The sequence below is a fragment of the Pogoniulus pusillus genome, chromosome 43 (assembly GCF_015220805.1).
Source record: "Pogoniulus pusillus isolate bPogPus1 chromosome 43, bPogPus1.pri, whole genome shotgun sequence".
NCBI lineage: Eukaryota > Metazoa > Chordata > Aves > Piciformes > Lybiidae > Pogoniulus > Pogoniulus pusillus.
In genome coordinates, this window is record NC_087306.1 from 2,672,152 (window position 1) to 2,696,295 (window position 24,144).

At 59.5% G+C, this 24,144-nt stretch overlaps 1 protein-coding gene across 4 annotated transcripts in view; it reads left to right on the top strand.

The window, feature by feature from the left end:
* The window catches only part of PI4KB (phosphatidylinositol 4-kinase beta), a 41,048-nt gene that overhangs the window by 8,318 nt on the left and 8,586 nt on the right, over positions 1 to 24,144 (top strand). For 3 of the 4 annotated variants that reach the window (XM_064176066.1, XM_064176067.1, XM_064176065.1), the window contains exons 3-6: positions 873 to 1,848; positions 11,434 to 11,484; positions 18,892 to 19,119; positions 21,511 to 21,738. In XM_064176066.1, coding sequence (XP_064032136.1) covers positions 901 to 1,848; positions 11,434 to 11,484; positions 18,892 to 19,119; positions 21,511 to 21,738 — 1,455 coding nt within the window. In that variant the 5' untranslated portion in view covers positions 873 to 900. The remainder of the gene's footprint in view (positions 1 to 872; positions 1,849 to 11,433; positions 11,485 to 18,891; positions 19,120 to 21,510; positions 21,739 to 24,144) is intronic. The other variant, XM_064176069.1, reaches the window with a different exon arrangement.

The following is a 24,144-nucleotide window of genomic DNA, read 5'->3' on the forward strand; positions in this document are numbered from 1 at the left end:
CAAGGAACTGTTGGAGAGAGGCCAGCAGAGCTCCAAGGATGCTGAAGGCACAGGAACATCTGATGGGGAAGGGCTGAGAGCCCTGGGGCTGCTTGGCCTGGAGAAAGCAGCCTGAGGGGGGGACCTGATCAATGTCTGCAAATATTTGAAGGGTGAAGGACAAGAAGCAGGGCTCAGGCTCTGCCCAGTGGTGTCCTGTGACAGGGCAAGGAGCAGTGGACACAAACTGGACCCCAGGAAGTTCCACCTCAGCACTTCTGTGCTGTGAGGTTGCTGGAGGCCTGGAGCAGGCTGCCCAGAATGGTTGTGGAGTCCTCTGGGGACTTTCAAGACCTCTCTGGATGCATTTCTGTATGACCTGCCCTGGGTGACCCTGCTCTGGCAGGGGAGGTGAACTGCATCTCCTGAGGTCCCTTCCAACCCTCCCCATTCTGTGGCTCTCTGACAAGCTTCATCTTCTCTGGCAAGGAGCAGAGCTGCTGCTGCCACCCAGCCTCTAGTCTCAGGCTCTGCAGGACACCGTTGGGGTGGGGGAGCAGGAAGCAGCTTGGGCACTTGGGGCTGTTTTCCCTCTCCTCTTTTGGCCTTGCTCAGGGTTTTTCTCATCGTGGTAAAGTGGAGCTTCTGCTGATGACTGACAGCAGCTCACAGCTCTCTGGCTCTGGCTGCAAGGGGCTCTGAGAGGACCTTTAAGAGCTGTGCGTTGGCTTGGGGTCTCCTTCCCTCTCCAGACAAAGGCTTTGTGAAGTGACTTGTCCCAAACCTCAGCCCTGCTCTCGGTTTCCTTTCCTGCTTTCCCACCTCCAGGCTGCCCGAGGGTCTCCTCCACAGGTCGCCTCCCTGACTCCTCTTTGGTCTCCTTTCCTTTGCAGCTTTGAAGTGCTCAGACCCAGCACTGCTATGGGAGACTCTGTTGTAGACTCAGCCCGAGGGATAGGCGAGGAGCCGGCGCCCACCTCGGTGCCCCAGGGCAGTGGAGGGACATCCCTCAGCGTCATCACAGAGGGTGTCGGGGAGCTGGCGGTCATCGACCGGGAGGTGGCCAAGAAAGCCTGCGAGGAGGTCCTGGAGAAGGTGAAGCTGCTGCATGGAGTCTCCTGCGACAGCTTCCCCGCAGCAGGCGGCGGCGGCGGCGGAGAGGCTGCCCGCACCTCACGGCCCGCGGCCGACTTGGCCAATGGGGAGGTCGGGGAGGGCTGCGAGATCAGGTGCTTGGACGATCCGCCCGGCACAGCCTCCAGGATCCAGGAGGAGGACGAGAGTGTGGCCAACACGGTGAAGAGCGCTCGGAAGCGGCAGAAGAACAACTCCGCCAAGCAGTCCTGGCTGCTGCGGCTCTTCGAGTCCAAGCTCTTCGACATCTCCATGGCCATCTCCTACCTGTACAACTCCAAGGAGCCCGGGGTGCAGGCTTACATCGGCAACAGGCTGTTCTGCTTCAGGAACGAGGACGTGGACTTCTACCTGCCCCAGCTGCTGAACATGTACATCCACATGGACGAGGACGTGGGCGACGCCATCAAGCCCTACATCGTGCACCGCTGCCGGCAGAGCATCAACTTCTCCCTGCAGTGCGCCCTGCTGCTGGGCGCCTACTCCTCGGACATGCACATCTCCACCCAGCGGCACTCCCGCGGGACCAAGCTGCGCAAACTCATCCTCTCGGACGAGCTGAAGCCAGCTTACAAGAGGAGGGAGCTGTCCGCGCTGAGCCCAGCGCCCGACACGGGGCTGTCTCCCTCCAAAAGGACTCACCAGAGGTCCAAGTCGGATGCCACTGTCAGCATCAGCCTGAGCAGCAACCTGAAGCGCACAGCCAGCAACCCCAAAGTGGAAAGCGAGGAGGAGGTAACGCTGGGGGGGCCCCCAGGGCTCTGGGCAGGTCTGGCCCTGGGGCGCTCTGGGTGTTGGTTCTCACCACGTAGCTCTTCTTTGGGTTTTTGGGTGGATGGTTGCAGTCTTGGATGCTCTACCTGCCTGTGCTGGTGGGGGTCAGATGGTTGCAGTCTTGGATGCTCTACCTGCCCGTGCTGGTGGGGATCAGATGGTTGCAGTCTTGGATGCTCTACCTGCCTGTGCTGGTGGGGGTCAGATGGTTGCAGTCTTGGATGCTCTACCTGCCTGTGCTGGTGGGGATGAGATGGTTGCAGTCTTGGATGCTCTACCTGCCTGTGCTGGTGGGGATGAGATGGTTGCAGTCTTGGATGCTCTACCTGCCTGTGCTGGTGGGGATGAGATGGTTGCAGTCTTGGATGCTCTACCTGCCTGTGCTGGTGGGGATGAGATGATTGAAGTCTTGGATGCTCTACTGGTGGGAGTCAGATGGTTGAAGTCTTGGATGCTCTACCTGCCCGTGCTGGTGGGGATGAGATGGTTGCAGTCTTGGGTGCTCTACCTGCCCGTGCTGGTGGGGGTCAAATGGTTGCAGTCTTGGATGCTCTACTTGCCTGTGCTGGTGGGGATGAGATGGTTGAAGTCTTGCATGCTCTACCTGCCCGTGCTGGTGGGGATGAGATGGTTGAAGTCTTGGATGCTCTACCTGCCTGTGCTGGTGGGGATGAGATGGTTGCAGTCTTGGATGCTCTACCTGCCTGTGCTGGTGGGGATGAGATGGTTGCAGTCTTGGATGCTCTACCTGCCTGTGCTGGTGGGGATGAGATGGTTGCAGTCTTGGATGCTCTACCTGCCTGTGCTGGTGGGGATGAGATGGTTGCAGTCTTGGATGCTCTACTGGTGGGGATGAGATGGTTGCAGTCTTGGATGCCCTACTGGTGGGGATGAGATGGTTGCAGTCTTGGATGCCCTACTGGTGGGGATGAGATGGTTGCAGTCTTGGATGCTCTACTGGTGGGGATCAGATGGTTGAAGTCTTGGATGCTCTACCTGCCCATGCTGGTGGGGGTCAGATGGTTGAAGTCTTGGATGCTCTACTGGTGGGAGTCAGATGGTTGAAGTCTTGGATGCTCTACTGGTGGGGGTCAGATGGTTGAAGTCTTGGATGCTCTACCTGCCCTTGTTGGTAGGGATGAGATGGTTGAAGTCTTGGATGCTCTACTGGTGGGGATGAGATGGTTGCAGTCTTGGATGCTCTACTGGTGGGGGTCAGATGGTTGCAGTCTTGGATGCTCTACTGGTGGGGGTCAGATGGTTGCAGTCTTGGATGCTCTACCTGCCCATGGTGGTGGGGATGAGATGGTTGCAGTCTTGGATGCTCTGCCTGCCTGTGGTGGTGGGGATGAGATGGTGTCCAACCACACCAGTGGGTCACCCTTGAGGTGCTCCACAGGGGGAGTTTTCCTGGAGTGAGGCAAAGGGAGGGAGTTGGATGGCTTCAAGGTGAGGCAGGAGGCTGGGTCAGGAGGCCTGAGGCTCTTCCTGCGCCGCTGAGCTGCCACACACTGGGGGCAGCCCTGCTGGTGTCTCTCTTTTGCAGTCTGCAGCCAGCTGCTTGCTGCTGGGAATCTGATTTCCTCCTTGCCTCAACTCGTTTGGATTGAGCAACGCTGAGCTTTATCCACAGGCAGAGGAGTTCCTGGGCAGCCAAGGGCTGGGAGCAGGAGGGGAGTTGATAAACTCCACCAGCTCCAAACCAAGCCTCTGCTGCACTGCACCCGGCAGGCTGCAGGGCCAAGAGCTGCTGCTGTGAGGTTTGTGCAGCCCTGTGCTGAGCTCTGAGCTGAGTTTCTGTCGTCTTCCTGCAGCTCCAAGGTGATGGAAAGATGGAATTTAGGCCAGAAGAGACCAGAAGGGTGACCCAAAGGCTGGAGTGGCTCTGCTGTGGGCACAGGCTGAGGGAGCTGCAGGAGTGCAGCTGCAGAGGAGAAGGCTCCAGGGGCAGCTGAGAGCTGTGGCAGAGCCTGAAGGGAACCTGCAGGGAGGCTGCAGAGAGCCTTTGGCTGAGGGAGTGTGAGGCAGGCCCAGGGCAGTGGTTTGGAGCTAAGGCAGAGCAGGGCAGAGTGGAGCTGAGGCAGGAGCTGGGCAGCAGCAGTGTGGGCAGAGCCTGGCACAGGCTGCCCAGGGAGGCTGTGGCTACCTCTTCCCTGGCAGTGTTCAAGACCAGGTTGGATGAGGCTTTTGAGCAACCTGGGCTGCTTGGGAGGTGACCCTGCCCATAGCAGGGGGGTTAAGGTAGATGATCTCTGATCTCCCTTCCAACCTGAGCCCTGCTGCTTGTGTGGGTCCCTCACAGCCTTTTGTGGACCCCAGGCAGCTGCTCTCGTGGGCTCCATGCTGCTGCCTTGCTGGGTCTTGTCCCTGTGCCTTGTGTGGATGAGACCTCAGGAGCTGACCCCCCCCAGAGCTCTGTCTGGACACTGGAGGTCTCCTGACTGCTTCCTTACACGGAGGCTTCTTGGCTTTGCCCCTCTCCCTGGGCTCCATGCTGGGTCACAGGTGGCTGGAAGGGGCTGCCTGCTCCTGCTCAGCTGCAGGACTTGGGGAAGGCTCCTTTGGGAGGCTCTGAAGGAGGCTTTGGAGAGCTGAAGCAGTCGTTTGGGCTGGTTTCAAGTTGAGCTCCTGCCCTGCTCCCTGCAGTTGTTGGGTGCAAACCCAGCCATGGGCCAGCTTTGCCCATGGGTACATGAATCTTTGGTGTCTCTGCCCATCAGCTGGTGGAGGGCAGGACCTGCTGAGGGCTCTGCTCGCTGCTGCCTGCAGCTGCTTGAACAATGGAAACTGAAGCTTTGCATAAATGATGGATGAAAGTGACACTGCTCTGAGCTTCCCTTGGCCAGGTCTGAGATGCTTTTTGATCCAGAGGCTGAGGTGAGTGGCTCCAAGGCTGCAGAGCCACAGGGATCCTCAAGGAGCTCAAAGAACTTTCCTGGCCTCCAGATATCCCACCCCAGCTTCCTGGACCTGGCTTATTTTTGATGCTGTTGGCATCTTGCTTGAAGCCAGCAACCCCCTGCTAAAGAGCAACTTCCCTGGGGCTGGCCAGGGGCTGGGGGAGGGAGTGGGGAGGTCTGGGGTGAATGCCAGCAAATTCTGGGCTGTGCTCCTTTAATCTGCTTTCAGATGCTTCCTTCTGCACCTTGCTTGGTCCAGGAACTTGCAGCTGTCTGAGTTGTGTGGTGCTGGGAACCAGCCCTCAGCCCCTTCCCCAGACTGGCTCTGACTGGAGGTGTTCCCTGAGCGTAGATCTGAAACTCAAGCTGGAGAGAGGACAAGCCTGGAGGGGAGAGGTGCAGGAAAAGGAGGGATGCAGAGAGGGCAGGTTGTGTCCCACCCATCCCTGAAGGATCCTTGTGGAAGTGTCCTGCAAGTTCTGCCCAGACTGGAGGCTCTGCAGCCCTGACTCTTCCTGGGGAGGGTTCTCAGCATCCAGGCTTCGCCTGCCCATCAGTGCTGGGACCCAGAGCCACCCTGCAGCTCTCCCGAGGAGGTGCTGGCACCTCAGTGCCCTCCTGCAGCACCTCTGTCTCTGCCTGAGTTGCTTTCCCATCTCTCCTCTCCACTGAACAGCGTTGGGGTTGTTTTCCCACCTCCCATCACCTCTTCTGGACCCTTCTGAGGTTTTAGTTCTCCTCTGGACCATCTCCTTGGAGCACAGCTCCAGCTCCTCCCAGTTGCTGGGCTCCTGGAGGTGCCTCTGTCCTCTGCCAGGGCCCCAGCTACCTGCTGCTCCTGGATTAGCTGAGTCAGACCCAAAGCAGGATTAGTGCTGCTTAGGGAGGAAAGTCTGGGCTGGGTGTTAGAGCTGGGGGTGGGGACATGACACACAGCTCATGGTGAAGCCCATGGCCACCCTGGGCTGAATCCATCCTTCCTCCCCAGCCCCCTGCAGCCCTGCTGCTTTGGCTCTGCACAGATTGTTCTCACTGAGCTCTTTGTGCTGCAGATGTTGCTTGGTGCTGCACAACCACCCCCAAAATGAGCAGGAGCTGAGGGTTGGCTCATGGGGTTTTTTGGGGGAGGGCTTTAATTCCTTCCTGGGCTGTGTGTCCATGACCTAATTCCATGGTGTGGTCCTCAGGGTAGGAACTGGGTTTGCATTTGCTGCTTTCTAACCCACACAAGCAAAAGGAGAAACCACAAGGTGGAAACTGCTGCTCCTTGTGTCCCTCTGGTTCAAGGTGGACAGGCTCAGCCTTTCCTCCAGCCCTGGGGTCCAGGAGGTGGTTATGGACCTGCTGGTGTCCAGGGGCTGATGTTGGACCTGCTGGTGTCCAGGGGTGGTTATGGACCTGCTGGTGTCCAGGGGCTGATGTTGGACCTGCTGGTGTCCAGGGGCTGATGTTGGACCTGCTGGTGTCCAGGGGCTGATGTTGGACCTGCTGGTGTCCAGGGCCTGGTGTTGGACCTGCTGGTGTCCAGGGGTGATTATGGACCTGCTGGTGTCCAGGGGCTGATGTTGGACCTCCTGCTGTCCAGGGATGGTTGTGGACCTGCTGGTGTCCAGGAGTGATTATGGACCTGCTGGTGTCCAGGGGCTGATGTTGGACCTGCTGGTGTCCAGGGGCTGATGTTGGACCTGCTGGTGTCCAGGGGCTGATGTTGGACCTGCTGGTGTCCAGGGCCTGGTGTTGGACCTGCTGGTGTCCAGGGGTGATTATGGACCTGCTGGTGTCCAGGGGCTGATGTTGGACCTGCTCATGTCCAGGGGTGGTTATGGACCTGCTGGTGTCCAGGGGCTGATGTTGGACCTGCTGGTGTCCAGGAGTGGTTATGGACCTGCTGGTGTCCAGGGGCTGATGTTGGACCTCCTGCTGTCCAGGGATGGTTGTGGACCTGCTGGTGTCCAGGAGTGATTATGGACCTGCTGGTGTCCAGGGGCTGATGTTGGACCTGCTGGTGTCCAGGGGCTGATGTTGGACCTCCTGCTGTCCAGGGATGGTTGTGGACCTGCTGGTGTCCAGGGCCTGGTGTTGGACCTCCTGCTGTCCAGGGATGGTTGTGGACCTGCTGGTGTCCAGGGCCTGGTGTTGGACCTCCTGCTGTCCAGGGATGGTTGTGGACCTGCTGATGTCCACATATGTCCCCTTCTCTGATGCACTTGCAGCCAAAGGGTGGATTTAATGTGCTGGCCCTGCTGGGCTTTGAATTTTCCACCTGAGCAACCTGAGAGCTGGAGGGGAGGAGCTGGCAGGAAGCTGATGCTGGAAGCAGTGAGAAGTGTTCCATTTGCAGGAGGTGATTGGAAATGTCCTGCTTGGGTGTCCTCAGCAGCAGGTGATGCCAGGAGCCCTGAGCTGCAGGTTCTTGTCCCCTGGGGGCTGTGCCCTGGGGGTGTTTTACTCCATTCTTGCTTCCTTAAGCCTCTGAGGCAGGTCCCTTGCTGTGTGTGGCACGAGGTGGTCCTTGGGCTGGGCACTGATGCTGCTGAGTTGGTCCCAGTGGTCCTTGGGCTGGGCACTGATGCTGCTGAGTTGGTCCCAGTGGTCCTTGGGCTGGGCACTGATGCTGCTGAGCTGGTCCCAGTGGTCCTTGGGCTGGGCACTGATGCTGCTGAGTTGGTCCCAGTGGTCCTTGGGCTGGGCACTGATGCTGCTGAGCTGGTCCCAGTGGGCTTGGGCTGGATGGTTGGTGGCACTTTGTGCCCAGCTCCCCTGGGCTTTTGGCAGGGCTGCAGGCAGCAAACTGGAACCAAAACCTGCCCCAGGGCAGAGCAGCTGCTTGAGGCTGCTGTAAAACCCTTCATGGCTGGGCTGAGCTACCAGAAACATCTTGAGGTGAGCTGGGCTGAGGGAGAGCTGAGCCTGGGGTGGAGGTTGGGGTCTTGCTCTGCAGCCACCTTCATTTTCCTCAGCTCTACCAAGCTTGGCTTTGGGGTGGGGTTTGCTGTAAAGGTTCAAGGAGGCCTGGGCAGTGCCCACACCATGCTGCAAGGGTGGGTGGCAGGAGGATGGGACCAGGACAGGGGGCAGGGGGCACAAACTGGACCCTCAGAAGTTCCATCTGGACAGGAGGAGGAACTTCTGTAACTGAAGGGTGGTGGAGGCCTGGGGCAGGCTGCCCAGAGAGGTGCTGCAGTCTCCATCTCTGGAGCCATTCCAGACCCACTTGGACACCATCCTGGGCAACCTGCTCTGAGTGGCCCTGCTCTGGTGGGGGAAGCTGGACTCAGTCATCTCCAGAGGTCCCTTCCAGCCCCTGCCATTCTGTGCTTCTCTGCTGGGCACTCCTGGAGTTTGAGCAGTGTCAAGGGCAGGGCAAAGCCCCAAACTGCAGAGCTGAGAGCCCCTGAGGGAAGCAACCCTGGAGAGGTTGTGGCTGCCCCCTCCCTGGAGGAGTTCAAGGCCAGGCTGGATGAGGCCTTGACCATCCTGGTCTAGTGGGAAGTGTCCCTGCCCATGGCAGGGGATTGGAACTGGATGATCTTGGAGATCCCTTCCAGCCCAGCCCCATTCCATGGATCCATGAAATGAGGACCAAGCTCTCTGTGCCCACCTCCAGAGATGGGAAGAATGAGCCCTGCTGGCTGCTGCAGAGGAGTGCTTCAGCCCTCAGATGCCTTCAGGAGCAAAGATCAAGGTTCAAAATCCACCTTGAGAGTGGTGCTGAGGTGAAACCAGTTTCTGTAATGATTAATTTGGGCCAAACTGGTTTGAAATGAGAGCATCCTGCTGGGAGCTGGGAACTCAGGTGGGCAGAGGCTCATCTTCGTGGGAGCAGAAAGGTTTTGGCTGAACTGGTTCCACCAGTCAGGTTCAGAAATGTTAATTAGAAGAACTGCTAATTGCCTAATGAGTTGAGGATCTAGGGCTGGCTGCTGGGAGGGGAGTGGTGCCAGCACCTGGCTGCCAACCCCCGGGGCCAAAGCGCCCACACGGTGCCAGCCTGAGAGTTGTCTTCTGCAGCAGCATCAAACCTTCTGCTGAGGTACCCAAGGAGAGTTGGTGTGGAGCTGGTGGAGTTTCTGCATGGATTCACTTCTTGGACTGTTGGAGTGGGATTTTAGCCCAGGTCCTGTCCTGCCTGTGCCAGTCAGGGTGTGGGCACCTCCAGAGCTGCAGTGTTGGTGAAGTTGCTTTGCCTGGAGCTTGCTTTGCCAGTGGTGATGCCACCAGGGAATGGCTTTTGGTGCTCTCGTGGCAAATGGCTGTGAGAATGGAGCTGGCAGTCCAGATGGGAGCAAGTCAGGAGGTTCTGGATCTTCTGGGCATCATCCCTTGGGGGTTGGCAGGAGCCAGCAGTGTGCCCAGGTGGCCAACAGGGAAGGCCAAAAGCAGCCTGGCTCGGATCAGGAGCAGTGTCAGGATCAGGCCAGCAGGCACAGGGCAGTGATTGTGCTGAAGTGAAGGTGCTGGAGCACATCCAGAGATGGGCACCCAAGGTGGTGAAGGGAGAGAAGCTGCCCATGGGCTGAGGCTGCTGGGAGCAGAGGGGAAGGTGGAAGCAGCTCTGGGCATGTCTGGAGCTGCTGAGATGGTGCCAGAGGCTTGGATGCTGAGGAGGGAAATGAGATGAGCTCAGGTCCCCTGAGCTGGTTCCTCCTGTTCTGCAGAGCAGGTTTTGGTGCTGTGCTGAGCAGAGGATCAGAGCTGCTGGAGGCTTCCTGGTGCCCCTGGCTTTGGCACTGTCCTGGCGTGGGCAGCACCTGGGATGGGAGCCCCTGTAGATGTGGGCACCAGTGATGGGTTGGGGCTGCCACAGGCTGTTTGTCTTCAGGGTGATCAAAGCCTTAGCAAGTCAAGGGATGGCATCCAGAGGGGTCTGGACAGGCTGGAGAGGTGGGCACAGGCCACCCTCACTGGAGGTTGCCCAGGGAGCTGGTGGAGTCCTCATCCCTGGAGGTGCTGGAGAAACCTGTGGCCGTGGCACTTGGGGCCAGGGTTAGGTGGCCGTGGGGGGCTTGGGTTGCTGGTTGGGTTGGGTGACCTTAGAGGTCTTCTCTAACCCAAACAGCTCCAGGATTCTGTAGGTGCTTAGTGCCAGGACCTGGTGCTGAGCCATGAGCTCAGCTGCTGCTGTGGTTCCACCATGAGCAGCCTTGGCTGGAGGCATCTCTGAGATTGAAGCTTGCAGCTACTGTTGGGTTACTCCCAAGCCTCAGTGAGTTTGCAGCTGGCACCAAGCTGGCAGCAGGAGTGGAGCTGGGGGAGGGCAGCAGAGCCCTGCAGAGGGACCTGGCCAGGCTGCATGGGTGGGCAGAGGCCAAGGGGATGAGGCTGAACAAGGCCAAGGGCAGGTTCTGCACTTTGGCCACAGCAACCCCAAGCAGCTGCAGGCTGGGGCCAGAGTGGCTGAGAGCAGGCAGGCAGAGAGGGCCCTGGGGGTGGTGGGAGAGAGGAGCTGCAGAGGAGGCAGCAGTGCCCAGGTGGGCAGCAGAGCCAAGGGCAGCCTGGGCTGGCTGAGGAGCAGTGTGGGCAGCAGGAGCAGGGAGGTTCTTGTGCCCCTGTGCTGGCACTGCTCAGGCCAGCCCTGGAGTGCTGTGCCCAGCTCTGGGCTCCTGCATTGCAGAGAGCTGCTGAGGGGCTGGCAGGTGCCCAGAGCAGGGCAGCAAGGCTGGGGAGGGGCCTGGGGCACAGCCCTGTGAGGAGAGGCTGAGGGAGCTGGGGGGGTGCAGCCTGGCCCAGAGCAGGCTGAGGGCAGAGCTGATTGCTGCCTGCAGCTGCCTGCAGGGAGGCTGTGGCCAGCTGGGGTTGGGCTCTGGTGCCAGGCAGGCAGGGCCAGAAGCAGGGCACAGAGGCTGAAGCTGTGGCAGGGCAGGCTGAGGCTGGGTGTGAGGAGGAAGCTGTTGGCAGAGAGAGTGATTGGCACTGGCATGGGCTGCCCAGGGAGGTGGTGCAGTGCCCATGGCTGGGGGTGCTGAAGCCAAGGCTGGCTGGGGGCACTGAGTGCCATGGTCTGGTTGGTTGGGCAGGGCTGGGGGAGAGGTTGGCATGGCTGAGCCTGGAGCTCTCTGCCAGCCTGCCTGGCTCTGTGATCCTGTTCTGGTTCCAGTGCCACTTCCAGCCAGGGCAGCTGGGCAGTGAGGAGCTCCCAAACGTCTAAACCTGAGGAGGAACTTCCTTGACTGAAGGGAGCTGCAGCCTGGCACAGGCTGCCCAGGGGAAGTTGTGGACTCTGCATCTCTGGAGACTTTCCAGCTCCCCCCCTTGATGCGTTCCTGGGTACCCTGCCCTGAGTGCCCTACTCTGGGTACCCTGCCCTGAGTGCCCTACTCTGGGTACCCTGCCCTGGGTACCCTTCTCTGGCTTGGGCTGGATGATCTCTGGAGGTCCCTTCCAACCCCTCCCACGCTGTGATCCTCTGCCAGTGATGGGCTGGGCTGGGGGTGTGTGGGGGGCGTGGGGGAGAAGAAGAAGAAGAAACAACTGCGAAGTGCTGATTGTGAACCTGGAGCTAAACTGTTGCTTTTTCTCCCCTCCTCTTCCTCCTTCCTCTTCTCTCCTTTTAAACAAAACAACCCCCCCCAAAAAAACAAATCTGCCACCGACCCTCTCCCTCCCTCCCCTTCCCCCTTCCCCCTCCCCCTCCTCCCTTTCCCAGGAGCTCTCCTCCAGTACGGAAAGTCTCAGTCTCGATAAGTCTCCCTGTCCCGTAAGTGCCCTCTTCTGTGCCCAGGCTGCCTGCCTTGCCCCCCACCACAGCAGCATTTCCTCTCTGCCACCTTGGCACCCAGTGACACAGCTCTGATGTGTCCCTGTGTCCCACACCCCCTTGCCCCCAACACCTTCCTCTCCCCCAAACCCCAACATCTGCACCCCTCGAGCCCCCTGCTGAGGGCAAAACTGGCACCAGCTTGGCTGAGCTCAGCAGCAAAAGGCTGGGGGGAAGGGGAAGCTTTGGGCAAATTTGGCTGAAGTAAAGCAGAAAAAAACCCTGTGGGGTTCAAACTAAAAGGAGGGGGGGGAGGGAGGGTCTGGGTGCTCACAGCCCCCTCCCCAAAAATGACTGTGAGGGAGAGAGAGAGAGAAACTGTGGTGATGGTGGAGGCAGGGGAGGGCTGTGGCTGCTGCTGCCCTTTGCAGCCCAAAGAGGAAATGCTGTTTCCTTGGATTTTTGACTGCCAAATTCTCTGCCCCTTGGCATTTAATTTGCCTTGTGATGTGGGTTGGTTTTTTCCTTCCACCAATCATCATCATCCTCCTTCCCTCTCCTGGGTGTTCAGCTCTGCTCCATCATTCTCCTTCCTTCTCCTGGGTGTTCAGCTCTGCTCCATCATTCTCCTCCTTCCCTCTCCTGGGTGTTCAGCTCTGCTCCATCATTCTCCTCCTTCCCTCTCCTGGGTGTTCAGCTCTGCTCCATCATTCTCCTCCTTCCCTCTCCTGGGTGTTCAGCTCTGCTCCATCATTCTCCTCCTCCCCTCTCCTGGGTGTTCAGCTCTGCTCCATCATTCTCCTCCTTCCCTCTCCTGGGTGTTCAGCTCTGCTCCATCATTTTCCTCCTTCCCTCTCCTGGGTGTTCAGCTCTGCTCCATCATTCTCCTCCTTCCCTCTCCTGGGTGTTCAGCTCTGCTCCATCATTCTCCTTCCTTCTCTTGGGTGTTCAGCTCTGCTCCATCATTCTCCTCCTCCCCTCTCTTGGGTGTTCAGCTCTGCTCCATCATTCTCCTTCCTTCTCTTGGGTGTTCAGCTCTGCTCCATCATTCTCCTCCTCCCCTCTCCTGGGTGTTCAGCTCTGCTCCATCATTCTCCTCCTTCCCTCTCTTGGGTGTTCAGCTCTGCTCCATCATTCTCCTCCTCCCCTCTCCTAGGTGTTCAGCTCTGCTCTTTCAGTCAGACCTCTCCCCCCCGCCCCCAGCTTTGCCCTCCTGGAGTTTTTTCTTTCCAAGTGAGCCTTTGTGGTTTGTTGTTTCTTTCCCCCCCTCCATTTTGCATTCCAGTTTTGGGGTTCAGTCAGCAGCATCTCCCTCCTCTGTGCCATCTTCCTGGGCTGCCCCCTGGCAATTCCACACCTTGAAGATGTAGTCCATGATCAAAACCACTTTGCCCCTGGCAGTGGTGCTTTGTGTAGCCCTCCCCAACCCCTCAGGAGGGTGAACTGCAGTCGGTTTAGGACCATCACCAGGTCCTGGCTGATGTGGTCCCAGCCTGTGTGGCTCCAGAGGGACAATCCTCACCCCAGGGACCTGTGGCAGGGGCATTGATGCTGCAGCCACGTCCAGATGCAGGGCATGAGGCTTTTACCCCCAAGCCCACCTTGGTGCAGGCTCCTGCAGCTCCTCTGCTTTTAGGAGGAGCAAAGAACCTCCTTTAGGAGCCCCCAGGGTGCTGATGCTTGGGTGGCAGGTAGGATGCTGGGCTCCAGGTCCCACCCAGCTCTAGGTAAGTTGCTTTGTGTTTCCTCTCCTGCTCCTCCTGGCCAAGAAGGACTCTGAGCCCTCATCCTCTGCTGGCTTTTGGAGGCCTGGCAAAGGCCTCACAGGCTCCTCAGTGCCAGGATGCTGCAGAAGTTCCTCACAGCCCTCCAGCTGCCACAGTGGTCATTGCCATCACCTTGCCCACCTCAGTGGTGTCTCCCCCTCAGCCATGGCCAGGCAGGAGTGGGCATCTGCTCCTCTCCCCGTGGCAGGAGACCTTTTCTCCCAGGCTTTGCAGACTCAGGTTGTCCATTCCATGGCAGGTGGTTGTTGTGGGGCTCTTGGCAAGAGTTTCTGCCAAGGTTGTGGAGCCTGCCCTGAGCTACAGGTGTTGGTGAGTGGTGCCTGGTGTCGGTGCCCAGCGCTGATGCTGGAGTCCTGGTGGCAGGCAGCAGGACAAGAGGGCAGCAGCTCTGCTCCACACCCCCCCTGGAGTGGTTTCCAACTGGGAGCAGACCAGGTGGGTCTTGCTCCCATGGTAGCAGCAGTGAGGGGTGGCAAAGGTTTGCTTGTGGAGCTCTGGAGTGCCAGGTTGTGGTGGGTTGAGCAGAGGAGAATTGGACCTCAGAGGGAAGGAGGGAGAACAGCAGAAGGTGCTTTGGAGCAGGCTGGGCTGGGGGCAGGTGTCCCTGCTCGTGGCAGGGGGGGTTGGGACTGGATGGTCTTGAAGGTCCCTTCCAGCCCAGCCTATCCTATGGGTCTGAAAACCTCCTGAAGGACCCCCCCTGGCTTTTGGAGATGCTTGAAGCTCACCAAGGCCACGCAGGCCTGGGCCAGCCAGGACCCTTCTCCACGTCCTGACACCTCCAGTGCTGCTCCCAAGCTGTTGCCTGCAGTTGAGTCTCCTGCTCTGTTGCTCCTGCAGCTGGGATCTGCCATCATCCTGCCTGCTCCTGGGAAGTGTTTTGAAGCCCTGTGGGGAGAAGGAGGCTCCTGGAGCTTGTCTCAGCTAAACAGCCCCTGAGCCCTGCCTGCTGCAGCAGGAGCAGCTCTTCTGCAGAGCTGCCAAGGAGCTGCTTTGCTTTGGCAAGAAGTCAGCAGTGCTGCTGGCTCAGAGCCCCAGCAGCAGCCTGGGCTGGTGGGATGAGGGCAGAGAGGCTCCTGACCTCCCCTGCTGGGCTGCAGGGCTGTGGGGTGTCTGAGCTGGGGCACAGGCAGCTCTCACAGCCTGGCCTCGGCCTGCTGAGCTGCAGACAGCATCTCCTGCTGTGCCTTGGGTCAGGAATGGTTCAGTTGCTGATGTCCTCCAAAGCTCCATCCATAGCAGGATGTGAAACCTGCCAAGCTGGGTCCCCCCATAGCACCAGAGAGTGAGGATGCCTTTGGAGCAGGATGGGATGAGCAGGACTTGTCCCAGCTGCATGGTTTTGGCTGGAGAAACCAAGATCTGAAGGTTTCCAACCAGAGCATGGATGTGGGAGGTGCAGAATGAGCCCTGGAGGTGATGATACCAGGGCCAGGATGGAGAGGAGATGCTCCAGGAGATGCTCCTAGAGATGCTCCAGGAGATGCTTTGAGATGCTCCTAGAGATGCTCCAGGAGATGCTTTGAGATGCTCCAGGAGATGCTTTGAGATGCTCCAGGAGATGCTTTGAGATGCTCCAGGAGATGCTTTGAGATGCTCCTAGAGATGCTTTGAGATGCTGCAGGAGTTGCTTCTAGAGATGCTCCTGGAGATGCTCCTGGAGATGCTCCTGGAGATGCTCCTGGAGATACTCCTGGAGATGCTCCAGGAGATGCTTTGAGATGCTCCAGGAGATGCTTTGAGATGCTCCAGGAGATGCTCCAGGAGATGCTCCAGGAGATGCTCCAGGAGATGCTCCAGGAGATGCTTGGAGATGCTCCAGGAGATGCTTGGAGATGCTCCAGGAGATGCTCCAGGAGATGCTTTTTTTGGACATCAGAAGGAAATTGTTCACCATGAAGGTGGTGAAATACTGGAACAGGTTGCCCAGGGATGTGGTTGAGGCCTCATCCCTGGAGACATTCAGGATCAGGCTGGATGTGGCCCTGAGCAGCCTGCTCTGGCTGGAGGTGTCCCTGCTGCCTGCAGGGGACTTGGACAAGATGCCCTTGGAGGGTCCCTTCCAACCCAACCATTCTGTGAACCTGTGGATCCCTGGGGAAGAAGTGGGTTAGGAACTGCCTGTGCTTGGCATGCAGAGGTGGATGCTGGTCTGAAGCAGGAGGACTTGGCTCAGCTTCTGCTCCTGCACCTGGGCACCTCCTCCCCTGGGCAAGGGGCATGAGGCTGTTCTGGAAACATCAACTGCCTGCCCAGCCTGGCAACCTGCAGCCACCAGAGAGCAGAAGACCCTCAGAGGAGCAGGGACACAGCAGCCATTGGGCTTCAGTGGCAGAGCTTAGAGCAGGGCAGGGCCAGGCAGGGGCTGGAGCAGCAGCAGCTGGTGCAGGGCTTTGAGCATTCAGTGTCTCACAGAATGGGAGGGCTTGGGAGGGACCTCTGGAGATCATTGAGCTCAACCTCCTGCCCAGGCAGAGTCACCTGGAGAAGGGCACCCAGGGACACATCCAGGTGGGTCTGGAATGGCTCCAGAGATGGAGACTGCAGCTCCTCTCTGGGCAGCCTGCTCCAGGCCTCCACCACCCTTCAGTTACAGAAGTTCCTCCTCCTGTTCAGATGGAACTTCTGAGGGTCCAATTTGTGCCCCCTGCCCCCTGTCCTGGCACTGGGCACTGCTGAACACAGCCTGGTCCCACCCTCCTGCCACCCACCCTTGCAGCACTGATCAGCATTGATCAGCTCCTCCTCAGGCTGCTCTTCTCCAGGCTCAGCAGCCCCAAGTCCCTCAGCCTCTCCTCCTCACAGAGATGCTCCAGGCCCCTCAGCATCCTCCCAGCCCTTTGCTGTGCCCTCCTCCTGCAGTTCCCTGCCCCTCTGGACCTGGGGAGCCCAGAAGTGGCCCCAAGTCCCCTCCTCTGCCACCCTGGCTGGCCAGGTGGTCAGGAGAGCAGGGAGCTCTGAGCAGGGGGAGGGCAGCTCCTGCCCTGAGCTTGGAAGGACTTTTGACGTGGACTACAGAGCCCAAACCATTCCCCACCTGCCCTTCTCCACCAAGGGGAGCACCAGGCTGCTTCTCCTCTTCTTCACCCCCCCTCTCGTGTTGCCCTGCAGCCCTTTCTGGCTCTCCAACGTTTCCCCTCTGCTTCCTCATGCTCTGCAGCTTCCCTGCATGTGCCCCTCCAGCATGCTCCTGCCCTCAGCACCCTGCAAGCTGCATTCTGCATCTCCACCTGACATGGCCAAACCCCAAATCAGCCACAAGCATCTCGTTGTGATTTAAGAGCTTGAAATGATCCAGCAGGGAGCTGGGGTTGGGCTGTGGGGAGCTGGGGGTGGGGAGGGGAGCTGGGATGGAGCTGTGGGGAGCTGGGGTTGGGCTGTGGGGAGCTGGGGGTGGGGAGGGGAGCTGGGATGGAGCTGTGAAGTGCTGGGGTTGGGGAGAGGAGCTGGGGGTGGGGAGGGGAGCTGGGATTGAGCTGTGGAGTGCTGGGGTTGGGGAGAGGAGCTGGGATTGAGCTATGGAGTGCTGGGGTTGGGCTGTGGGGAGCTGGGGGTGGGGAGGGGAGCTGGGATGGAGCTGTGGAGTGCTGGGGTTGGGGAGAGGAGCTGGGATTGAGCTGTGGAGTGCTGGGGTTGGGGAGAGGAGCTGGGATTGAGCTGTGGGGAGATGGGGTTGGGATATGGGGAGCTGGGGTGGGGAGAGGAGCTGGGATTGAGCTATGGAGTGCTGGGGTTGGGATGTGGGGAGCTGGGGTGGGGAGAGGAGCTGGGATTGAGCTGTGGAGTGCTGGGATTGGGGAGAGGAGCTGGGATTGAGCTGTGGAGTGCTGGGGTTGGGATTTGGGGAGCTGGGGTGGGGAAAGGAGCTGGGATTGAGCTGTGGAGTGCTGGGGTTGGGATATGGGGAGCTGGGGTGGGGAAAGGAGCTGGGATTGAGCTGTGGAGTGCTGGGGTTGGGATGTGGGGAGCTGGGGTGGGGAAAGGAGCTGGGATTGAGCTGTGGAGTGCTGGGGTTGGGGAGAGGAGCTGGGGTGGGGAGAGGAGCTGGGATTGAGCTGTGGAGTGCTGGGGTTGGGATGTGGGGAGAGGAGCTGGAGTTGAGCCTTGGGGTGATGGCGTTGGGAGGGGACCTGAGGTTGAGCTGTGGGTTGAGCCTTGGGGTGCTGAGGTTGAGCTGAGGGGAGTTGGGGTTGGGAGAGGATCTGGAGTTGAGCCATGGAGAGCTGAGGGTTGAGTCTTGGGGTGCTGGGATTGGAGAAGGAAGCTGGGGGAGAGCCTTGGGAGGGGAGCTGGGGTTGGGGGGAGGCTCCTGGCTCCAGGGGGTCACAGTTTGATCTTTAGGTCGTTGCAGAATGGTTGGCCTGAGCCATGAGCCAGGCTCTGGGGGCAGGACACAGCCCAAAGCCCAGCCTGGCCCTGGGGGTGAGGCTGATTCACACTCCCTGTGCTGGCTGTGCCACTGGGATGGGGGCAGGGGGGGAGGCCCAAGAGGATGTGATCCAGGAGGGCTTCCCAGGGGCTGTGATTTGGGGGTTGGTCCCCAGGGGGCTGTGATCTGGGGGTGGGTCCCCAGGGGGCTGTGATCTGGGGGTGGGTCCCCAGGGGGCTGTGATCTGAGGGCTGGTTCCCTGGGGGCTGTGATCTAGGGGTGGATTCCCTGGGGGCTGTGATCTGGGGGTTGGTTCCCTGGGGGCTGTGATCTGGGGGTTGGTTCCCAGGGGCTGTGATCTGGGGGTTGGTCCCCAGGGGGCTGTGATCTGAGGGCTGGTTCCCAGGGGGCTGTGATCTGGGGGTGGGTCCCCAGGGGGCTGTAATCTGGGGGCTGGTTCCCTGGGGGCTGTGATCTAGGGGTGGATTCCCTGGGGGCTGTGATCTGGGGGTTAGCTCCCAGGGGGCTGTGATCTGAGGGTTGGTTCCCAGGGGCTGTGATCTGGGGGTTGGTCCCCAGGGGGCTGTGATCTGGGGGTTGGTTCCCTGGGGGCTGTGATCTGGGGGTTGGTTCCCAGGGGGCTGTGATCTGGGGGTGGATTCCCAGGGGCTGTGATCTGGGGATTGGTTCCCTGGGGGCTGTGATCTGGGGGTTGGTTCCCAGGGGGCTGTGATCTGGGGGCTGGTCCCCAGGGGGCTGTGATCTGGGGGTGGGTTCCCAGGGGGCTGTGATCTGGGGGTTAGCTCCCAGGGGGCTGTGATCTGGGGGTGGGTTCCCAGGGGGCTGTGATCTGGGGGTGGGTTCCCAGGGGGCTGTGATCTGGGGGTGGGTTCCCAGGGGGCTGTGATCTGGGGGTTGGTTCCCAGGGGGCTGTGATCTGGGGGTTGGTTCCCAGGGGGCTGTGATCTGGGGGCTGGTTCCCAGGGGCATGTTGGTTCTGGAGTTTTGGGGAGGTGAAGAGCACAGCAGAAGGCAAAGATGCTTTGATCCTGCCCTGCCCCCGGCAGGAGGCTCTGAGAGCAGGGAAGGGGCAGGGCTGGGAAGTTTCCTTCTCCATCCTGTGTTTACCTGGAGCCTGTGCAGCTCCATGGCAGCACCTCCAGGCTCTCCTCACCCTGCTGAGCTCCAGGGCAGAACTTTTGAGGCTCTCCTCACCCTGCTGCTGCCTTTTTTCCCCTCCCCCTTCTCCAGCCTGTCAGACTCGCCCCTGAGAGGGAGTTCATCAAGTCCCTGATCGCCATCGGGAAGCGCTTGGCCACTTTGCCCACCAAAGAGCAGAAGACTCAGAGGCTCATCTCAGAGCTGTCCCTGCTGAACCACAAGCTGCCAGCAAGGGCCTGGCTGCCCACGGCTGGCTTTGACCACCACGTGGTGAGGGTGCCACACACCCAGGCAGTCGTCCTCAACTCCAAGGACAAGGTAAGAGAGGAGCAACGATTGGGTTGGCCTCGAAAAAGTGGCTTAGGGCAGGTGGTAGAAGAGGGGTCCCAGGTTGGGATCCTGCTTCCAGGGCTGGGAGCCACTGCAGAGCTCATTCAGTCCCCTGCTGCACTCAGCAGGGACAGCTGCAGCCAGAGCAGGTTGCTCACAGCCCCAAACAACCTGGGATGGTGCCAGGGATGGTGCCAGGGATGGGCATCTCCCACCCCTCTGGGCAGCCTGGGCCAGGCTCTCCCCACCCTCAGAGTCAAACACTTCTCCCTTCTCTCCACTCTCAGTCTCCCTCTTTCAGCTCAAAGCATCACCTCTTGCCCTGTCCCAGTAGGGCCTGCTCAAAACTCTGCCCCCAGCCTTCTTCTTGTCCCCTTTAAGCCCTCAAGGCCACCAGCAAGGGGGTTGGGTGGGAAGGTTGGGAGGTTCCTTGGGTTGGGTTGTTCCTTGCTGGGAACAGTCAGCACCTCCCAGGCAAGGAAGAGCAACCAAGAAGCAGCCAGTTTGGCTTCACCATGCCCTGGGCTGCAAGGCAAGAAAGGCTCCTGGGGGCTGCAGAGGAGCATCACAACCTGGCAGGCAGCTGGAGAAGCCCTCTGAGGTCATCAAGTCCATGGCCACCAGACCTGGCCAGAGGCTTCTTCAACACCTCCCAGAGGTGGGGACTCCATCACCTGCCTGAGGGAGCTGGAGGGTGGTGAGGCTGGAGAAGAGGAGGCTGAGGGGAGGCTTTGTTGCTCTCTGCAGTGCCCTGAGGATGGAGTGAGGTGGGGTTGGGTTCTTCTCTCTAGGAACAAGGGATAGAGCAAGAGGAAGTGGCCTCAGGTTGTGCCAGGGGAGGCTGAGGTTGGCCATGAGGAACAGTTGGTGCCCTGCAAGGGTGGTCTGGCACTGGCAGAGGCTGCCCAGGGAGGTGGTGGAGTGCCCATGCCTGGAGATGTCCAAGAAACCTGTGCCCATGGCACCTGGGGCCATGGTTTGGTGGCTGTGGTGGTGTTGGGTTGTTGCTTGGCCTGGATGCCCTTGGAGGCCTTCTCCAGCCCAAGCACTTCCATGGTGCTCTAAGTTCCTTGGCTCAAGCTGGGGGTGGTGAGGCTGGAGAAGAGGAGGCTGAGAGGAGACCTCATTGCTCTCTACAGCTCCCTGAGAGGAGGCTGCAGCCAGGTGGGAGTTGAGCTCTGCTGCCAAGGAACAAGGCACAGGAGGAGATGGCTTCAGGTTGCCCCAGGGGAGGTTCAGCTTACCCATGAGGAACAATTTCTACCCCTTAAGGGTTTTCCAGGCCTGGCCCAGGCTGCCCAGAGCAGTGGTGGAGTCCTCATCCCTGGAGATGCCCAAGAACCCTGTGCCCATGGCTCCTGTGGCCACGCTTTGGTGCCCATGGTGGTGCCAGGCTGCTGCTTAGAGTTCTTCACCAACCCCAACCAGCTCACAGGGTCAGAGGTGTCAGGGGTTGGAAGGGACCCAAAGAGCTCATCCAGGCCAGCCCCTGCCAGAGCAGGAGCACAGAGTGCAGCTCAGGGCACACAGAGCACATCCAGGCAGGGCTGGAAAGGCTCCAGAGGAGACTCCACAGCCTCTCTGGGCAGCCTGTGCCAGGCTCTGGGCTCCTGCCAGGGAAGAAGTTCCCCCTTGGGCTGAGCTGGAACCTCCTGAGCTGCAGCTTCCATCCACTGCTGCTTGGCCTGTCCCAGGGAGCAGTGAGCAGAGCCTGACCCTCAGAGCCTGTCCCCCCACTCCTGACCCCCCACCCTGACCCCCAGCCCTCAGATACAGGCACTGATCAAATCCCCTCTCAGCCTTCTCCTCTCCAGACTCTCAGCCCCAGCTCCCTCAGCCTCTCCTCACCAGGCAGCACTCCAGGCCCCTCATCATCCTCATAGCTCCACAATTAAGTCCTTTGCTTGCTCTATCTTTGGGGGGGAGCTCCACAATTAAGTCCTTTGCTTGCTCTATCTTTGGGGGGGCAGCTCCACAATTAAGTCCTTTGCTTGCTTTATCTTTGGGGGGGCAGCTCCACAATTCAGTCCTTTGCTTGCTTTATCTTTGGGGGGGGCAGCTCCACAATTCAGTCCTTTGCTTGCTCTATCTTTGGGGGGGCAGCTCCACAATTAAGTCCTTTGCTTGCTTTATCTTTGGGGGGGCAGCTCCACAATTAAGTCCTTTGCTTGCTCTATCTTTTGGGGGGGCAGCTCCACAATTAAGTCCTTTGCTTGCTTTATCTTTGGGGGGGAGCTCCATAATTAAACCCTTTGCTTGCTCTATCTTTTGGGGGGGCAGCTCCACAATTAAGTCCTTTGCTTGCTCTATCTTTTGGGGGGGCAGCTCCACAATGAAGTCCTTTGCTTGCTTTATCTTTTGTCGGGGGGGTCCCTCCAGGCTCCTTATCTCATCTACGTGGAGGTCCTGGAATGTGACAACTTCGACACCGCCTCCGTCCCCGCCCGCATCCCCGAGAACCGCATCCGCAGCACTCGCTCGGCCGAGAACCTGCCGGACTGCGGCGTCAGCCACGAGCACAGGGCCGGCAGCTTCTCCACCGTCCCCAACTACGACAACGACGACGAAGCCTGGTCCGTGGATGACATCGTGGAGCTGCAGGTGGAGGTGAGCTGGGAGGAGCAAAGTCCTGGCTGGAGGGGGGCGGGGGGTGAGGAGCTTCTCGCCCTCCGCTTTAAACTGGGGGTTGGAGTCAGGGTGAGGAGAGCCTGGCACAGGTTGCCCGAGGAGGTTGTGGAGCACAGAATCACAGAGTGCAGCAGGAGCTGTGTGCAGCAGGAGCTGTGTGCAGCAGGATCTGTGTGCAGCAGGTTCTGTGTGCAGCAGGCTCTGTGTGCAGCAGGATCTGTGTGCAGCAGGCTCTGTGTGCAGCAGGCTCTGTGTGCAGCAGGATCTGTGTGCAGCAGGAGCTGTGTGCAGCAGGTTCTGTGTGCAGCAGGTTCTGTGTGCAGCAGGCTCTGTGTGCAGCAGGATCTGTGTGCAGCAGGATCTGTGTGCAGCAGGTTCTGTGTGCAGCAGGAGCTGTGTGCAGCAGGTCTGTGTGCAGCAGGTTTGTGTGCAGCAGGATCTGTGTGCAGCAGGTCTGTGTGCAGCAGGAGCTGTGTGCAGCAGGTTTGTGTGCAGCAGGATCTGTGTGCAGCAGGTTCTGTGTGCAGCAGGTTTGTGTGCAGCAGGATCTGTGTGCAGCAGGTTTGTGTGCAGCAGGCTCTGTGTGCAGCAGGTCTGTGTGCAGCAGGCTCTGTGTGCAGCAGGCTCTGTGTGCAGCAGGTCTGTGTGCAGCAGGAGCTGTGTGCAGCAGGTTTGTGTGCAGCAGGCTCTGTGTGCAGCAGGCTCTGTGTGCAGCAGGTCTGTGTGCAGCAGGAGCTGTGTGCAGCAGGATCTGTGTGCAGCAGGTTTTTTCTGCAGCAGGCTCTGTGTGCAGCAGGTCTGTGTGCAGCAGGAGCTGTGTGCAGCAGGATCTGTGTGCAGCAGGATCTGTGCGCAGCAGGATCTGTGTGCAGCAGGTTTGTGTGCAGCAGGATCTGTGCGCAGCAGGTTCTGTGTGCAGCAGGATCTGTGTGCAGCAGGTTCTGTGTGCAGCAGGTTCTGTGTGCAGCAGGTTTGTGTGCAGCAGGATCTGTGTGCAGCAGGCTCTGTGTGCAGCAGGAGCTGTGTGCAGCAGGTTCTGTGTGCAGCAGGATCTGTGTGCAGCAGGTTCTGTGTGCAGCAGGTTTGTGTGCAGCAGGCTCTGTGTGCAGCAGGCTCTGTGTGCAGCAGGAGCTGTGTGCAGCAGGTTCTGTGTGCAGCAGGATCTGTGCGCAGCAGGTTCTGTGTGCAGCAGGTTTGTGTGCAGCAGGATCTGTGTGCAGCAGGTTTGTGTGCAGCAGGTTTGTGTGCAGCAGGTCTGTGTGCAGCAGGCTCTGTGTGCAGCAGGTCTGTGTGCAGCAGGAGCTGTGTGCAGCAGGATCTGTGTGCAGCAGGATCTGTGTGCAGCAGGTTCTGTGTGCAGCAGGTTTGTGTGCAGCAGGATCTGTGTGCAGCAGGTTTGTGTGCAGCAGGTTTGTGTGCAGCAGGATCTGTGTGCAGCAGGTTCTGTGTGCAGCAGGTTTGTGTGCAGCAGGATCTGTGTGCAGCAGGATCTGTGTGCAGCAGGTTCTGTGTGCAGCAGGTCTGTGTGCAGCAGGATCTGTGTGCAGCAGGTCTGTGTGCAGCAGGATCTGTGTGCAGCAGGTTTGTGTGCAGCAGGTTTGTGTGCAGCAGGATCTGTGTGCAGCAGGTTTGTGTGCAGCAGGTTCTGTGTGCAGCAGGAGCTGTGTGCAGCAGGATCTGTGTGCAGCAGGTTTGTGTGCAGCAGGTTCTGTGTGCAGCAGGAGCTGTGTGCAGCAGGAGCTGTGTGCAGCAGGAGCTGTGTGCAGCAGGAGCTGTGTGCAGCAGGTTTGTGTGCAGCAGGATCTGTGTGCAGCAGGCTCTGTGTGCAGCAGGTTTGTGTGCAGCAGGATCTGTGTGCAGCAGGTTCTGTGTGCAGCAGGATCTGTGTGCAGCAGGTTCTGTGTGCAGCAGGCTCTGTGTGCAGCAGGCTCTGTGTGCAGCAGGCTCTGTGTGCAGCAGGTCTGTGTGCAGCAGGCTCTGTGTGCAGCAGGTTTGTGTGCAGCAGGTTCTGTGTGCAGCAGGTTCTGTGTGCAGCAGGTTCTGTGTGCAGCAGGATCTGTGTGCAGCAGGTTCTGTGTGCAGCAGGCTCTGTGTGCAGCAGGTCTGTGTGCAGCAGGATCTGTGTGCAGCAGGCTCTGTGTGCAGCAGGTCTGTGTGCAGCAGGCTCTGTGTGCAGCAGGCTCTGTGTGCAGCAGGTCTGTGTGCAGCAGGCTCTGTGTGCAGCAGGCTCTGTGTGCAGCAGGCTCTGTGTGCAGCAGGTTCTGTGTGCAGCAGGATCTGTGTGCAGCAGGAGCTGTGTGCAGCAGGTTCTGTGTGCAGCAGGTTCTGTGTGCAGCAGGCTCTGTGTGCAGCAGGATCTGTGTGCAGCAGGTTCTGTGTGCAGCA